This window comes from Hippoglossus stenolepis, chromosome 22 (assembly GCF_022539355.2).
Source record: "Hippoglossus stenolepis isolate QCI-W04-F060 chromosome 22, HSTE1.2, whole genome shotgun sequence".
In the NCBI taxonomy this organism is placed as follows: domain Eukaryota; kingdom Metazoa; phylum Chordata; class Actinopteri; order Pleuronectiformes; family Pleuronectidae; genus Hippoglossus; species Hippoglossus stenolepis.
This window is the reverse complement of record NC_061504.1, coordinates 1,050,597-1,069,175: the sequence shown is the minus strand read 5'-3', so window position 1 is coordinate 1,069,175 and position 18,579 is coordinate 1,050,597. Positions and strand designations below refer to the sequence as shown.

Sequence of the window (18,579 nt, the reverse complement as noted above, 5' to 3'; positions counted from 1 at the left end):
AGAGAGAGAGAGAGAGAGAGGATCCACCACGCTGCACCGGTGCACCACGGGGGTGCGCATTCAAACTGACCAGCGCGTCTCTCTCACCGTGCAGACTCCGTACCTCTCTCCTCATCCAGCACTGAGCAACTTGACTGCGGCTGTCAGCGGGAGCCGGTAGGTTGGTTCTCTTCATCTTCTATCTGCTCTCATGATGTTGTTGAAGGCACGCGGGTCTGGAGGATGCTGCGTATTTTCCCGGTTCATGTCGTCTCCAAAGCCGTGTGTCCTCTCTCGTGTGAGGGGGGGGCAGCTGGACAGTCTGCAGGTTCTAGTGAAGACGTGTATTTACGTCCTCTCCAGCAGGGACGCTTTAATGTTTTCATGTAAGGTCTCACTTGCACACCACATTTGCACGATGTGTCCGAGTGCAGGTCGGTCTGCGTGCAGCCCGTGCAGCCCGTGCACGGGTCAGCATGTCTGGAAAGTTTCATCCAACTTGAGTTCAGCTGAGCGCAGAGTGTAGGACCGCAGAGCTCACCACAGGAGTCCCAGCTCTGCACATGGACAAGAAGCTGATGATCCACACAAGCAATTCAGTAATTCTGCTGGAGGATTTTTAATTAAAGTTAGCAACATTTTCTGAGCCAGAGGTGAATGAAAACAGCTTGATAAGTGCAGTTAGAAGTAAAGGTAAGACAGGGAAAGGTGGAATCTTAAAATAAGGAATGCTGCTTTTATTCTTTCATATTTTCACATCTTGATGAAAAATGTTAAATCCACCTGGAATCTCCCTTCATCTATTCACCACATTTCACTGAGCTGCACACAGTGTTCACATTATTCCGGCTTTGCATAAAACAGACGCTGTAATTCGGTGTCACATTCAGATGCACTTGAGAACCCGGTGTCCTAATGTGGCAGAAAAGGAGAAAAGGAGATTGGGAGGAGCGCGTTGGAGCCTGTGTTACTGTCATTAACATGTCTTATTGCGGCGGAAGCCACAGAGCTCCAAAGATTCCCTCAGAATCTTGGATGGCTTTCTGCTCCACATTGACACCACGACGTGTTAACCATAACCCATGACCATTAAACACATTCCTGAGACAAAGCAATGTAAATTAATACAAACAATAAAACTCTTGTGTTTTATGACTGAGCCGTAACAGAGACAAATCAAATTGTGACGGACAAATTGTTATTTCGATTTTGTACCTTGTCTTTAATTTGCACTGTTTCTCTTTTATTGGTGAGTTGTGGTTGAACAGTTGCTCCAGATTGCAAAGCTTAGACATTTACACATTTTTAAGCACGGTTTTGTGTATTCAAAATCAATTTCATTCCAAAACCCTGGAACAGAACAGACACCAGGATGAGTAGTAGCTGTACTTTCTAGAGCAGTTGCTCAATGATTATTGTTAATTCAGATCGTCAGTGGAGACGGTGATAGTGATCACACGGGGTCTGTCAGGGATGTGGTTCCAGATGTGTCCTAGATCATTATTGCTTGTCCCAAAGACCACAGACCCTGTGAGCCTTCAAGGAAACCCTCTCTCTCTGGACCTAGCTGTGATGTCCCACCTCGGGGTACAATTTTTCCGCATCAGCTCCTCTGTTAGCCTCATCACAGGGTCAGATTCTGACTTGTCTCTATACTGAGCAAAGCTTTATTTCAGTCCTTTTCACTGATTTCTACTTTGGGCATAGATGTGTGAAGCAGGAGTTGCTGTGTGATAACCCCTGGCCAGGGAAAAATGGAGTGACCCAGAATCACAAGGGGCCTATGCCACAGAGGGCTCCCTGAGGGGGAGGACCTTTTTACTCCGGGATCCCCTGAAGCAGAGTGATGGACCATGTCTGTCCCGACTCATAACAATACCGACCGGGGGCAGAACCGAAACATAACATCAGCTAGAAGGCTAATGTAGGCAAACATTCAAATTAGTTGTAAAATGAATGGGCTGTTAGAGCCTGACTGCATTTGCCAATATTAGGGAGTAAAGAAATGTACAGAAATGTGGCATTCTCATGTTGTTATCAAACCCATATAAGTGAGGATTACAGTTTAACCATACACTTCTTTATAAATAATTATAGAGTAGAGCGTTCGTCCTCCAACCAGAAGGTCGGCAGTTCGATCCCCAGTCTTCCCCATCTGCATGCTGAAGTGTCCTTGGGCAATTTCTTGCCGAATTGCCTCTCATGCACTGTATGAATGTGTGTGTGAATGGGTGAATGGCAAACTGTACTGTAAAGCGCTTTGAGTGGTCATCAAGACCAGAAAAGCGTTATATAAATACAGACCATTTACATAAGAAGAAAACATAAATTAAGAAAATACACATTTTTTGAATGTATAATTTAAATATAAATTCACAAATTCTGTGCATTGTTTACTCTGTAACGTTTTTCAGCTCGGTGCATATCAGCAACCATAAACACTGATACTGATTTGTATGTGACAGACTAATTCCTGCCAATTTTGTATCTGTTATGCAGCCAGGTGATGATGACAGTTGTATTGGTTGAATAAACGTGTAATTCTACTTTGAGATATACCAGACAGGATACCGGAAAGGTGGCTGAAGTGGCTCCTGTGTAGAAAAGCTGTAAAAAGAACTTTGTGTGGTCTGTGTGTCTTTGTAGTATTTACGCAATTAGTCCCATAGGTGAGGATCACGAGGACAGATTAAAAAAAAGAGCTGATGAGAGAGGAGTTCAAACCCTGTCTACTTTCATTCCTCTGCACAACCTGCCAGTTGCTGTGTGATGTGGGTGTGAATGGTAGATTGTTTGATTCTGAAAGATGGGAACATTATCAATCACAGAAATGGATTTTATTAAGACAAAGTTTATATTTTAACTCAAACTCTACACATGAGTAAACTCTGTTGTGTTTCAGTAACATGAACGTGATAGAAAAGATCTGCATCAAGTTTAAAATGTGAATCAGTCTCTGTGTGGCGCACTGAAACCCATCACCTGGCACCATTGTGGTTAAACAGATACATGCACGCACATGGTCCTTTCCTTTGTAACATTAACATGTTTGTGTTTCTACTCTTTTTCTACTATTTTCCACTAATGTTCAAATGTTTGAAAATCCTGTCTAATATTTTTATAAACCAATGTGCGACGAGAAGCCTTCAAATTCATGGATGTGTTGATTGGACCTGGACTTGCTGGATCAGAACCTTGTGTGGTTTAAGGCCTGACTTCAGTGTGAACGCTCTCTAACCATGTAAAACACGTGAACCCGTACCGTGGCTCGACACGTCTGCGTAGACACTGCAGCTTACACTCTGCTGGTTCTGCTGCTACACAACCAGTTTAAATATAGTGTGAGAGCAGATTTGCATACAAATGGGTTAAAACTAGGTTTTTAAAAATTATTTGAAAAAAAAAATTGTTTTCTTGTTTTTTTCTTGTATTGGAATAGATATTGTTAACTGTCTATAGACTCCAGCCTGAAACTTTACAGACTGCTGACCCGGACATGCGAGAGGGTGAGAAGGAAACTTTAGTATAGAGAGAGCATGTTTCATATGTTCTCCACATCCCAAATAGGGTTGGTAGCTGGATTTGCTGCGAGCTCCAAGGCCAATCACCTCAACCCTTTTCAAATGAAGTGTTTAGGAAACATTCAGGTTACATTCACAGGCTTTTCACTGATCATTATTTCCACAGGTTTGACGAATGATATTCACCTTCAGCTGACTACATCAGCAATACCAGAAAAAAATGAACAAGAAGTATAGACTTCAATAACAAGTTCTGAGTAATGTTTAACTTGTCTTCCAAAGTCAGAAAGATGACGGTAAATGGATTTAATCGACGATTTAAAAGGATTGAAATTGTAGTGGAATTATCTGACAGATATAAGGAACCGATGATTTTTCGACAGAGTCAGAATAAATACACTGAGGGTTGAGTGGATTGAGGGTGCTGTTGAAGTCGTCTACGCTCAGCATTTGCTTCACATTTCTCTGTGTGAGAGGCTGTCACTGTCAAATTCCTGACAACAGAAAATACATTTAAATATGCACGCACAGACCTGCATACACATCAGCGTGTGCACGCAGAACACGCAAAGGTACCGTATGAGCTCCTGAAACACCTCCATGGAGCATGCTGGGATTTGCCTGTGAGAAACAGCCGCAGTGTGAAGTGAGTATCTGTCACGTCGGGGTTCTGTCAGCGCGTCAGGTCGCAGTGAATGAGGAATTGAGATGGCACACCGACATTGCACGGCGGTCTGGGCGGACTTTGCCAAAGACGCTCGTCCCCAAATTATCACCTCCTTCTCCCAGCATCCCCATCTTCTTAGCACCTCTCAGAGGCTCTGCTCTGGCGAGGCACTTGCCAGAGCCTCGTAAAGCTGGGCTGCCCAGCTGAGCATTTATGGATGATGGCTCCTGAAAATGTAAATCATCAATTCCTTTAAACATTAAACATTTAAGCAGTTTAGGACAGCATGTACACAAATAAAGAAAGAATCAAAAGAGCTCAGATTATAGAGCTCCGGTCATTATTGTGTTAACAAGACTGCAGATGACCTCATGCGATATCTTTAGAGATTTGAATCTGTATCAGAGAAACAGCAACCAAACACACAGGTTCATTCTCTAGGCGGATGATATGGTGAACATCTTAGGATTTAAAACTAAACATCTAATAAACACTGTCCAGTCACCTTGACTGCTTTTGTGAGTCCCATTACAGTCCTGTGGACGTCTGTCACGATCATATATCCATGATTGTCTTTTAATAGTCTTTTACAATCTGTACTGAGTTGAGTTGTATTGTGGGTAATAGTTGCCAGGTTTTGACAAGTGTGCATTGAATTAACAAGATATCATCTCTGTTTCTGATACATTAATTAGGATGTATTTTAAATATATGACTGCCCATTGCCAGTCCAACAAGGTTATACATCTTTTGATTTTGAGCAGATTTGACTTCTAATTTGATAGTTGTTTAGCCTTTAAAATGACAATAACCATCACAATCACACAGCTTTCAAGCAGACGCCTTGAAATGTCTCGCATTATCTGACCAGCTGTCAAAACCTCAAAAATGTCCCATTTGCAATCATACAATCAACATATGCTGACATTTAAGAATGGAACGAAAGAAACAATTTACTTATCATAGAATATACATTTAAACCTGATTGACTGACTAATCGTGTCTTCTGTGTGTCTCAGGTGCAGAGGAGTTGTGAAGAATAGAACGGGGGAGGAGTCAATGTTCTCTCCTCAGCTCACTGTGACTGGGAGCTCTGTGAGGGTTTGAGCCCGTCAGGACCCCTTTGCTGCAGCCCCCCCTCTCAGGTTTGGTACTTTCCACCCACAGTCCTAAAGCAAAAAAAACAGCAATTAGCTAAAGTTCCGGACCTGACTCCGCCCACTCTGCTCTGGGTCCCCTTTGCCATGGCCTTCACCCTGTCAGAGATTATGGCGGCGAGGCGGCAGCAGTCGCAGGCTCAGTCACAGGCCCAGCGAGGCAACCGGACCACGGTGGAGGTGGACGAGTACAGCACCAACCCCACTCAGGCCTTCACCTTCTACAACATCAACCAGGGACGCTTCCAGCCACCACACGTCCACATGTGAGTAGATTTACACTGTATGCAGCAGGGCAGCTAATATCTTATTATTTTTTCAGTTCTAGTATTTTCCTGTGCATCCTGGATCCAATCAGATTTTTGACATTTTATTTGTTTTCATTCATAATGAGATTTGAACCAGAAATGGTTATTATCCCTTAAATGTTTGATATTTTAGAAAATACTTGCTTTATTGATCTTTTAGTTATCCTGTTTATATGTTTATCTTATCAGAATGTATAGTTGCCTCCATGTTTTTGGTTTTGCTCCTGTTTTAATTCGCTGTGGCTGTGTTTTGCTTTTTACAGCAAATTCACCACTCCATTTAAGTGCTGTTTGAATAAATTCAGAAATATCAATTCCCACAACACTATTTATACACTAACAGTCACGCCAATCTACTGTGCCCAGCTTCACAGCAAAAACTGTTTTCATTTATTAATTCATTGCCATTGCAATCGGTTAAACTCAGTGGTGCCTGTGTATGTTTCACATTAAGAGAGGGAGCGTGCCCTTTGAGCTGCTGGAAAAAAATGTAATATAAACGTATATAAATGTCCCAAAAGAGTTAAATTGATACAGCATGAGAATATGTGTGAGTCAGGAGACAGTTGGTAAAACTGCTGGCACGGGTTCCAACAGTTAGAGTCGTGGTAGTGGAAACCAGATGGAACAATCAAAGGATAATGGTAATTTTTGGAGTTTTTCCTTTTTGGTTTATCATATCCCAGTAAATATGCCAAAAGTTGGATAACAGTGTTTCGGCCAGAATTCTTTCACCAGGCACATTGGTGCTTACCAAAAAAATAAATAACTCGCCAATATGCATCGAGTGGAAAAACACGAGGCAGCCAGAAATGCAAAAGTTGCGAGCAGCACTCTCAGTAAAACAATTACAGAACTATTTTATAGCATAAGAATAAGCTGAGTAACCTTTGCAAAAGTGGCACATCATGAACACAGTGAGCATTATTCATTGTTACACTTTACCTTCCTTGGCTTGGAGAAAATGTTGACCATGGCATCATGATGTGGAAATTGTGTCACTTGTTAAATCAATGGCATTATTCAAGACTTTCCATATGGATATAGAGTCAAAAGCCAGTGAGAAAATGTAGGCAGCTATGGAGTTTGGGGACTTGACCCCCTGAAGAAAAAAAATGGCTGTAAGAGCTCAAAGTTGGTGCCTCCATTACATTCTAATGCTGCTGTTCTTCATATTCAGATTTAAATTATTGCACATTTTAATGAGTCTACCTAATTGTTAACATGCAGTGAGTTATTTAATATTAGGAGAAGGAAATAAGGAATGAACATTCACTGCATGTCACACGAAGCAGGAGAAAATGACTCAGTGACAAGATAAACCTTGATAATTACTTGATAATTAAAAATAAATCATTTTACATGCTAAACAGGGAAATAAAACTATAAAGGCCACAATAAACCTTAATAAACTAACAAGCTGGACGGACAGCCTTTGTGGAAAACAGTGGTTATTTTTCTTTTTGTTATTAATTTGTTCCTTCTCATATGCCTGCCAAACCTTTAGGGGAAACACTGGCATTCCATATGGCTGCCTTATATTCAAATTTGAATGATATTTTGATTTATCACACCAAGGTTCCCAAACACCAAGTGGGATGACCCATATGTAGATTGTATGCGCTTAGGCTAATCTACAGTTGCTGGCCCATGGTAGAAAAGCAACTTCAACTTTTTCCTTTAAATGGTAAATGGTCTGTATTTTTATTTACCTTTTCTGGTCCTGATGACCACTCAAAGAGCTTTACAGTACACTTTTAACTTCACCCTTTTACACACACATTCATACAGTGCATCTATATGCAGCACCTGCTCTATGAAAAGGGGAAATTTGAGGTTCAGTATCTTGCCCAAGGACACTTTAACTACCATGACATGCAATAGTCCAACTGGTGCTAAATGACAATAGTCCCATATTAGCAACCCTTTTGCTGAAACTTCTCATGAGCCTGTTTTTCCAAAGAAAATGACATGATTTCAACACGATTTTGCATCATCAAGTCGTCAGTTGGGCAACCTCTCAGGAAGTGGTGCTGTCCCTGGTTTTATTATTTATTTTTCTTACACTAGCACAAATTACCAATTAAAGCTCGTTTTCAAATAATGACTGAATCTCAAACAATAGCCACAAGGCGTCACATGGTTTGATGAGATCCTCTTAGTGATCATAGAGGAACGTTAAAGTCAAACATCACTGAGGGAACTCGTGCTGTGAAGGGCACATTCTGCTGTCATTGTCTTGCACTGCTTGTTAACTGGTATTTACATTTTTATTTTTGTCCTTGCCACTATTTGAACCTCAGCCGTTATTTACTTAGTGTTTTAAGGGAGTAAGGATGTTTGTAGGATCTACACTCATCCGCCTATTAAACCGGTGGCTGATTTTAATGTCAGGTGAATTGGTGTGTCTTTAAGTGTCAGCGCTTGGACCTTACAATTGAAATACAAACTTTAAATCTGGCTTTGATTTTATTTAAGTGCAGTTTATATGGCCATGAAAGCTGTCTTTTACACACAGTCATATTGATGCTAACAGAGGATTTCTCTGTGGGACTCCACAAAGCATCACATTCCTTTACATTTCAGTATACTGAATAGTGAAAATTAAACATTATTTATGAACTCTCTTTTGTATTTGATCACTTTCGTGTCGCAGACTTCTTGCCGACTAACCAACATGCATGTCTATCTGGTTTCCCACCTCCCCTCGTCTCCTTCTCTCTTGTGGTGGGGTGTGGAGGGGGACGGGGAGGAGGAGGCGAGGCTGGGTGTTATCGTACCTGGAGGAGAACTTGCTAAACTGGGCCACGGTTATTCACCAGCTCCTCTCTTCCCTCTGGAGACCCTATAGATCTGCACACTCTCAGAAAATCCCACAGGACTCTGCTCTTTTTCCATCTGCACTTTATTCTTTTTCTATCTCCGCACATTTCTCTTTCTGTCTCTTACACCGCTCTGCTTTTATCGTGGTCTCTCGCTAGCTTCTCAGTGTTTCCTCCTCTCTCTCAGTCTGTGGGGAGGATTTTTGCTGGATACTTATTCAAACTTCTTTCATTGTCAGCGTCTTACCGCAGAGATTTTGCATACAGCACTGTATCTCTTTCTCCAGTATTGTTTAAGTTCATCAACAACTGCAGTGACCCCTTTTCCTCCGTCATTCCCTCAACTTTCTTGTCTTCTGTTCTTTTATTCTTCTCAGGGTGGACCCAATGGCCCACGACACGCCGAAGCCACCAGGCTACACCCGTTTTGTGTGCATCTCAGACACTCACTCTCGGACAGACAGCATCCAAATGCCATATGGAGACGTGTTCATCCACGCCGGAGACTTCACCGAGCTGGGACTACCGTCCGAGGTCAAGAAGTTTAACGACTGGCTAGGTCAGCATCTCTAAAAGTTGTGTTTCTGGATCCAGAGCAGGTCAGGAGCCTGATCTCTGTAAGTGGGTGCCCTTGTGATGATCCATTTTACCGCTGGGGTCAGTGCTAGGCTAAATTTACCTGCTCTGGTTGCAAAGCTGAAAGTGAAAACTTTGAAAAGGGAAGGATTCTTTGAAGTTTCCCAGAATCAGGGCTACATTCAGGTCACTTTGTTGTTGTTTTATCCTTAAAGGATCGTACCAATTTCAGAGCTCCAGATTAAAAATACACTTCGCTTTATAGCTGACAATTTCCTAAAGCATGGCATTAGTTTTTATTTGAGAGATTTGAGTTGACTCATCTTTTTAAATATACAAAGAGACAAGAATTCACCCTCTTTCTATTCAACAGCAGCAGAGATCATGAATACCGGACTTTGCGATTGCTGATTCACAAATCTTTAACATGTCAGAAATGAGAGTTCTAAAAATGTATCCACTGATAACTCCCCTTCCACACAATGATAAAGATGTGAAAAATAGATAAAGTTGACTGGATGTTCATTGTGATGACAGGGAGTCTCTGCAAGCCGACTGAAATGAATTAAATCCAATGGCTGCCTGTAAAGAAGAAAAAAAACGAGAATCTTGTGCTTGCTTCTGGGCACAAACGACAGTTGTTTGTGCTACACATTCTTTTTGTTAGGGTGCACATGCAAAACTTGCAATATTTTCTTTCCACGATGTGGAGTGATGAGCAGAGGTGTCCCAGTTCATAAGTGTAGTGTAACACTGACAACAGCCTGAGGGGCCCTCCTTCTATGTTGAAACAGCAGGGACAAACCACTGAGAAAAACACACAGAGACTTCCCCCTTTGATTTTCAAAAATGATCAAGAAGATGATCCTAACCCTGTTTTCAGCACTTAACACTGCATTTCATTTGATCAAATCCCCCTTTTAAGTATATTGTTGGTGTGTTGTAACTGTAGACAACAGTAGAGAGATGGCAGGGAATGAGTATAGCTGTTTTCAGACATGACAATTCTCAGGACTCTACCCGCAGTTGGCCCTTTCACACATGCACAACACAGCAGGAAGTCATCTGTGTCTTCTATGTGTGTGTGTCAACTCCTTTTCACTGGGACATATTTCTTTTCTTTTTGCTTTTTCATTCTTGCGTCTGTCGCGAGTTTGACTCACGGACTTTATACTAGGAGGTCAGGTGGAGTCTCTCACTCTGACTGTTGCGTCCACACATGCACTTCAACTGGAGAAAGTATGGAGGATCTGCAGAGTTCAGTGCATGCCTGAAAGCAGATCATGTGCAAGAAAAGTCCCTGCGTTAACCTCTAGGCTGACAGGGCATGTTATTTGTAGCTTTTAGTTTTTCGTTCTCGTTATTTTTTTACTAAAAGCCATTGAAATAACAATTAATAATACAAAGATATTTTTTATACAGCACTGTTATTAACAATGTTACAAAATGCTTTACAATGAAGAAACAACACCGGACAGATACAATTATAATATAACAATGAAACTTGAACAAGTGAACATAATTTGTAAAAGTTTTCAGAATGGATTTAAATGTAGATCGAGAATTAGTCTAAGTTTAATGGGCAATGAATCCCATAATCACCCTTTGTTATGAGGTGGAAACTTGCAGCAACCAGCAGGGCTCCACCCACAGATCTTAACAGTTGAGAGGACACATGCCAGGTCGATAATTTCCGAAAGGTATTTAAGGCCTTAAATAGCCATTAGTTAGTTCGCATATTGTATACTCACAGAAAATATTGTAAACACTGTCATGTTCATGAAACCAGACTTTCACTTTGTGACATGGAGCATGATTCTGCTGGAAGTATCCATTAGAATATGGCAAAGTGAGGCCATAAAGAGATGAGCAGGACTCTGCAGTGCGCAGACATTGAAACCATTGATTGATTTGTATTAAGGCCCAAAGTGTGTCAACAAAACGTTCCTCCAACCCTTACCTCTCACGCAGCCTGGACTGTTGACACAAGGCAGGTTTGGTCCAAGCACTTCAGCGCTAATCCAGATTCATCAGACCAGGCTACGTATTTCAGTTTTTAACTGTCCAGTGTTGCAGCTGCAGATTTCTGTTCTTGGCTGACAAGCATGGGACCTGAAGTCTCTGCTGTTGTGCATCATCCACCTCAGGGTTGGACATGTTCTTTTTGAGATGCTTTTGAGCCCCTGACCTGCTGACTGCTGCTGCGTGATTGGCAGCTAAACACGTATTATAAAAAACTGATACAAGTAACCATTACCTTATGTCTAGGGAAAGTGTAAAAGCTTAGCTCAAGCTCAGTCTTCTCTTCCTTGACTTTTTGCTGAACCAGACCCCAGTGGAAGCATTTTATCTCTGCAAGTTAGGAGAAAGTGTAAACCTTATCTTCACCATGTGATATCGGTTGGAAACTGGAGTGAAATGACCTCGAATGCCGTCGAGTGACAGTACAAAGCTGTTGAATTGGTACATCTACAAGAGCCTGAGCGTGCAGAGCAGCTCTGTTATCATCATCATTATCGTCATTGTTGTCAGCCTCATCAACACTGGCACACACCTCCCCAAGAATGGCAGATGCCTGTTAGCAGGTGCATGGGCCTTTGTGTGTTCATCTATTTCTCTAAGGGAAGGGAGTGGAGAAGGAGGAGATAAGGGAAGAACTTTTTGTCCTTCCCTTCCCTTCCTCACACACACACACACACACACACACACACACACACGCTACAGGGAGTGCAGGCTGCAAATCAGCTAGCCCACACTCCAGCAGCGAGAAAGGCAACGGGTGAGACGGGAAAGAAAAGATAAGGCGAGCCAAACGCGCCTGGTGCTGCCTCTGAAGTCAGTCTCTCCTCTTTCTCCCCTCCGCTGTTATCTTCTCCTTCCCTGCAACTCCGCCATCGCTCTCTCTTCCTCTTGTATAAATATTTATAATCTGGTTATTCCTATTCTCCTTCTCTCTCTTTCACTCTCTCCTGGCCCCTGTCTCTGTCACACAGACACACACACACACCACACACACACACACACACACACACACACACACACACACACACACACACACACACACACACACACACACACACACACACACACACACACACTCACTCTGTCTCTGAATGCAACTCCTGCTGTTTAGTGTGTGCATTGCAGATTTACCGAGATCAGATTTAGCGTATTCAGAGTATTGGAGTATTAATGAGCTCCGGTCAGGTAACGCCATCTGCTCCCAAACTTTCGACTCTTTTTTAATATTTTCTCAGAATCTACTCTCGCTCTTTCCTTATTGCTATTTATTCCTTACTTTATCATATTCTCTTATCATATAACGCTTCTTTTCCTCTTTCATTCTTCCCTTGAATAATTGTCCTCCATTCTTCTCCAGTCAGTTTAGATTTCCCCCTTTTCTCCTTCTCTTTTTCCAAATCCTCCAAAGATCTCTCCCATTTTCCAGTCCTTTCTCTCGCTTCCCCTCAGTTGGTGGCAGCTCTGTGCGATTCTTCTCTCAGCTCTTATTTTTAGCAGGAAGGCAGTCGGCTCTCGGGGGCCGCTGGCTGCCGCTCAAGGCTTTGTCAGGGATGGTGATCGTTGTGGGGGAGGAGAAGAGAAGAGGAGAAGAAAGGAGCAGAGGACTGAAGAGGCAAGAGAAGAAATTCATGCAAGGAGGAAGGAAGGTAGAGGAATTGGAGAGGGAAGAGCTGACAGGGAAACAGGAGGTGGAGGTTTAAAAAGGAGAGGAGGGAGAGTGTCCGTGTTTCTCCCCAGGGGAAAGCTGTCTTACCTGGGTAAACTCACAGCTCAGCCGCCCCGGAGACTGATGCCAAACTTCTGCCCTAAGTTGTCATGATGATCCCTCGCGGTCCAGCTGTCAGTCACTGAATGAGAAATGTGTGTGTGTGTGTGTGTGTGTGTGTGTGTGTGTGTGTGTGTGTGTGTGTGTGTGTGTGTGTGTGTGTGCGTGTGTGTGTGTGTGTGTGTGTGTGTGCACAACAACATTTTGTTCGCTCCACACTTCATGTAGTGTGTTGGACTTAAAGTTTGGGGCTTGTCAATTGTAAGACACTGACAATCTGACACCATCGTGCGGACTGGAGGAGCGAGGGACCAAATCACTGTCCCTGTGGTTAATGGAAAACCTTTTGTAAAAGGAATTTTTGGGGGTTATGGACTTTTGATTGGTTTGCAATCAATTTGCTATCTTGTGCAACGTTGTTGGATAAATTACAACATGATCATTAATTTGTTATCAAGTATTGTGTGATTATATGTTTTAATTCATGTCAGAAGACTGCCCACATGTAGCTGAACAAATCAACCATGGACTTACTGCGTCACACGCCTGAAATCACAAGAGCCAAAAGACAGCCTCCCAGTTATTCCATGTATCCACCAGTTTTTATTCATGACCGAATGAAAGAAAATCAGTTAGGATACTCTTAACAGATGTAATGCAGAGTTGATGTCGATGATGAAGTAAGTTTTTTTGGATTAAAAAGTAGTAACAATAATAATTAAATTAAATGTCTGAAAACATCCTAAAATTATTAATTTTACAGCATTTGAAAAACAGTTCATAGCAAAAATTAAAATTTGTTGTTAAAGATGTTAAATTGCAAACGCACTGCCTTGGCTTTCAAGGAAAAATAATTAATGAACCAAGTATCGCTAATGGCTGTTATATGAGTTTCAATAGCAACATTCCTTTCTGTGGGATCCTGTTTGACTGTGTTTGTGATTAAGGGGAAATGCTGATATCCGGATGAACATAAGCTGCTTTCAGACATGCACTCAACTCCTGAGATCCTCCTGAGAAATCCTGAGAAATCCTCTGGAGTTCCTGTAGACTTTCTATGCCTGGCCCCAAAAATTTGCAGAAAGTCTGGAGTAGTCGATGATCCCAGGATTTACCACAATTGAGTAGGGGTTTTGATGACGATTCTAACGTGTGACAGATGCAAAAAATTCAAATAAGCAAAAGAAATCAAATATATCACAGGATTAAAAAGCACTGCCGTATCTGTAGAGGACACCGACAGAGATGTCGAGAGAGTTTGTGTTGATAAGAACTGACGCCGGTGTCGATGTACTGTAAACAAAATCACCTGATCTCCGCATTAAAAATAATACTTTACCTCCTGCCTCTGCCTGCTGCACCCGGCTGCTCCACCCCCCACCTGAATCCTGCAGAGAATTTGTTGCAGTTGTGAACTCTATGCAGAGAACCGCCCGCTGCAGTGTGCATAGGTGAAAGGCAAACTGTGGTGAAAGTCCGGACCCAAATCTCCCCCCGAAGGTCATGCCTGAAAACGGCTATATCAGCAGTCTGATCAGCTGTGCTAGCTCAAAGGACGTTCGTAGGAGAACAATCTATGTTTGGGTCAGAGCGAGCCCTAGTCTGTTGGGGAGGTAGGCTGACTGCATGGGACAGGTGAGTCAAGAACCACTCTGAGAGATTCAGAAGGAGGAAGGGGGTTAGAGGCAGACCTGGAGCTCATGAGCAGCAGCACTTCTGTCCAATTGTCTCCAATAATGGCCCCTTTGATCAGGCTTTCAGCGCTCGTGTCTGCGAGCGTGCACACGCAGCAAGCCCCCACATGGATTTCATAAGCCGAGGCAACTCTTTCCTGAGCGCTTGTGTGTTTGTTTGTGTGTGCTGCCCTTGTTGTCGTCTTGAGTGGCATCTTTATTCATGCCATGTGATAGCGTGAGCTAGCGAGCAGAGCGGGAATATACTGCAGTGAATGTTGTGTTTAAATATGGATCTCACTGTGCTTTCGGAAATCAACTCCGGGTCAAGAGAGGAGCAGCTTTAATACTTAAAAGCTTTGTTCTCGCTCTCTCTTTCCGTCTGTTTGACTTCCATTCACTGAGCACTTCCCTGCCATCTCACACACACATTCACAGACCCTGGTCACTTTGGGAAAATATACTGAACTAACAACTTACTGGCCACATACAGTTTTTTTTCTCTTAATGTGAGATGACAATTTCCATCTTAAAGGGATATTAAAGGGGTATTTGGGGCATTATCTCGCTTTTATTATGTATTATATATCTACTACACGTGGGATTGAATATTGTTGCCAGATTTATTTTAGCGTACATTCAGTATATTGGTATTAGTATACATGTTGGCTTATTATTATTAGAAGAAGACGTGTTCAACTCAATCGGCATGTGGCTTTTAAGCTGTACTTCCTCTGACCATTAAGAATACACATGGCAAGTGTGAAGCTGATCAGGTTTCTATATTGTCCATTATTTTTATTCTGTAAAATACTCAGCTCATATAGCAATAAGAATATAGCAACTAAAAAAAGAAATCCTATATATTGTATTGATTATTTAATCTGTCAATTTTCAGCTGCCTATTATCTCCAGAGATGCAATACTGTTCTTCCTGCATTTGATTGCTCAAAAGCACTATTCCTTTACACTTAAGAGATGTCTCTGACTGTGTAAAGAGGGAGTGCATTATGCATTATGTTACCAGTCAGACAAGAAGCTGTTTTTTGCAGTGAGAGGCGTCAGTTTCCAGTTGTTTTCTATAGGCAGTGAGCTGCTTATGTGCACTATGTGCTTCCTGTTTGAGGCAGCACATTTTTTATTTCAATTTGTGGCTTAAAAAAGCATGATTGTCATGGCTACTGTGTTAGCCAACAATTAGTATACACGTTCATTACACATGGTGATTTATTATCTTTGCATTAACATGAATAACTTGGCCACCAAACAATGGTCTCTTATATTATTAGGAGAAGTGATGTGAAGGTTTTTTTTTTTATCCTTTAAAACAAGTAGCCATATAAATTAGACAAAGCGGGGGCCACAGTCTACGTAATCAATTGGACACTTGGAGTGGTGTGTGTGTGAATTCATTTCAATTCAATTTCTTTTTGTTTAGCACAGAATCAAAACATACATTATCTCAAGGCACTTAACATAATAAAGTTGTGACCTTAAAATTGTAGAGAAACCCAACAGTTCCCACAACGAGTGGAGAGAAAGAACTCCGTCATTAACTGGAAGAAGCCTCTGGCAGAACCAGAATTTGGTGTAAAAGATGAGAGAGAAAAGAATGGGGGGGAGGGGCAGTTGTGTAACCGTCATATTTAAGATCTGTCAACTGAACACCTGATGAATCCAGTGAGTCCAGTGTCCCCTCTCTTCCCTCTCTGTGTTTGGTCTTTACTAGCTCCTTAGGAAAGTATCTGGTTATTTAGCACCTAAATTCTCCGAAACGTTCACCAGCTCCTGTCTGACTGTGTCTGTATCCTGTCTAAAAACAACTCTACACCTGAAGGGAACGGCAGACATGGGTGATTATTGGCTAATCTCGTCACAAGTAGTCGATTATTGATAGATTGTTAATGCAGAAAATGTTAGTTCTTGCAGCTTCCTGCAGCTGTCCTCTCAAGACTTGAGAGGACAGGATAGATTGAGAGGACAGGATAGATTGTTGAATTAAGAGTTGGCCCAACTTTCCTGTTAGTATTGAGACTTTCTCTCACAGTCAAGCTAATACAAACACAACCACAGGCTCTCTGTGTCTCTCTGTGTCTCTCTCTTTCTCTGTCTCACTGTTTTCGAGGTTCACAGCCTTTAGCATCTCTGCTACAACTCTTAATTTAGTGCCTGCTCTACTCTCTTCCCCTTTACTGCTGAATAATAAATAAGTGACAACCATGATGCGATTGCAGTGTAGGCACTATAAATGTGAGTGTGTGTTTTTTGTTGGCCCAGGAGAGGGAGAGTGTCTCTGACTCTCCACTTGCCTCTGCGTGTGTGTGTGTGTGTGTGTGTGTGTGTGTGTGTGTGTGTGTGTGTGTGTGTGTGTGAGTGTGTGTGATTTCTGACCCTCCATCTACTGTCAGGTGTAGAACCCTCCAACCTCCAACCCTTGGACCTGCGCCTCCTTAGCTTCCCCCCCTCTCCTCCCATCTTGCTCCCATTAGCTCTGTAACTGTGAGGCCATTAAACTTTCATGACTGCTGTCTTTTTCTGGCATGCTCTTTTTCTATCCTCCTTTGTTCCCTTTCTCATTTCCTTCCTCCCTCCTTTCCTATTCCCCCATTCCTTGTCTTGCTGCTTTCCTCCCCCCTCTTCTCTTGTATGTCCTTCCTTCCCCAAACCTCATTTTTTAACTTTCTTACTCTATCCTTCTCTCCAATTTCCTCCTTTCCAATCTTTTATCCTTCAGCCCCCATCAAGCGACTGTAAATTTAAGCAAACCATTCCCCATCTGTGCCTCACTGCTTTTGTGTCTTCTATTTGCACACTTGAAAGACCGCATTCCTTATGTGATGTGATGGGAGGGTGTGTGCGTGTGTATGTGTGTGTGTGTGAGGTAGGAAGGGGGAAAAGATGCAACTGATGTGAAAATGGTCTTAGAAACATCTATAGTTTTTCTTTCAAACAAGTTCTTTCCAGAAGACATTTGGAAGAGAGCGGAGCCTCTGTGGATATAGCTTATGAAATGATTGAAGTCTTTCTCATAATTTCCCCCTTCTCCCGCTTTGTCAGTCACAGATTGGTTTTCTGGGTCATCATCAGTGTATATAATCCACTGTATCCAAACTGTTGCTGAATCTGCATTATCCCTCCTTTACAAGCAGGAACCGACCGCAAATCAGGACAGCATGATGCAAACTAGTCTGCAGCTTTAAATGACAATATAAATAAAATAAACCATTTCTTCTTGCTTGAGGGACGTCACAATGTTTTAGGTAGGTTCAGACCTGGTATTAACAAATGTACTCAGAGATCCGATCCCAAGTGGACGCGGCGCTAAATTCATGTGTTCACAACCGACATTAAAATACATCCTAAATGTGTCTGCTGGGATAACTTGCCCAATTTAAGAAAATGATCAGTCATTAAGTGGTGATGAGTGTTGATATTGTGATGGTGGCCAAAACCAAATCAACATATGGGCACTGAGAAGTGTAAAAATATGTTTGAGTTGTTGTGAAACTTTAGCAGGTCAGAGATGTCAACTGAGTAGGAGGTCCCTCATATGTGGCCAAGGATGCGTTCGTGCTCTCACAGTGAAATGATTTTGGCCACATTCATCCCAGACCACCTCCGAATGTGGTGTTTGTGGATCACGGATCTCAGGACACATTGAAACCCACATCACTGAGCACTCATTATCTGATCACTCCGGAGGGAGGTTAATATCAGGTCTGAACAGGGTCTTGATGTGTATCTGTGTCCACTGTCTGCCATTCCTGTCCATCGGAGGGCTAGCGGAAACCATGATTTGGTATGCTAAACTTAAATATTGCACCATAAAGGGATACTTCAGCAGTATACTATTAAATTTCCATAAAATCTGGGGACCTTCATGAAACACATTGGAAAGAAGAATGATCAGGCAAGAGGCCAAAGAGATTTTAGTCCAATGCTATGATTCATAATCCATTTTCTATAATGCAGCCAATGGCCCATTTTCTGGTTCATGGCCAGGTAATCACAGGCTTTCTGTTATAAATGTTGTCATCTCCAAGCCCAACGTAAGTAAGGAACTAAAGCCAAAACGTGGAAAAGAACTTC

General features: G+C 42.2%; 1 protein-coding gene across 6 annotated transcripts in view; it reads left to right on the top strand.

Annotated features, from left to right (window-relative positions):
- Positions 1–18,579, top strand: part of mpped1 (metallophosphoesterase domain containing 1) — a 67,861-nt gene continuing 49,282 nt past the window's right edge. The window contains exons 1-4 of one of the 6 annotated variants that reach the window (XM_047338488.1): positions 1–156; positions 5,187–5,312; positions 5,431–5,590; positions 8,832–9,013. In XM_047338488.1, coding sequence (XP_047194444.1) covers positions 5,436–5,590; positions 8,832–9,013 — 337 coding nt within the window. In that variant the 5' untranslated portion in view covers positions 1–156; positions 5,187–5,312; positions 5,431–5,435. Of the gene's footprint in view, positions 161–5,186; positions 5,591–8,831; positions 9,014–18,579 lie in introns of all 6 variants that reach the window. The other 5 variants (XM_035147012.2, XM_035147011.2, XM_047338487.1 and 2 more) reach the window with 5 other exon arrangements.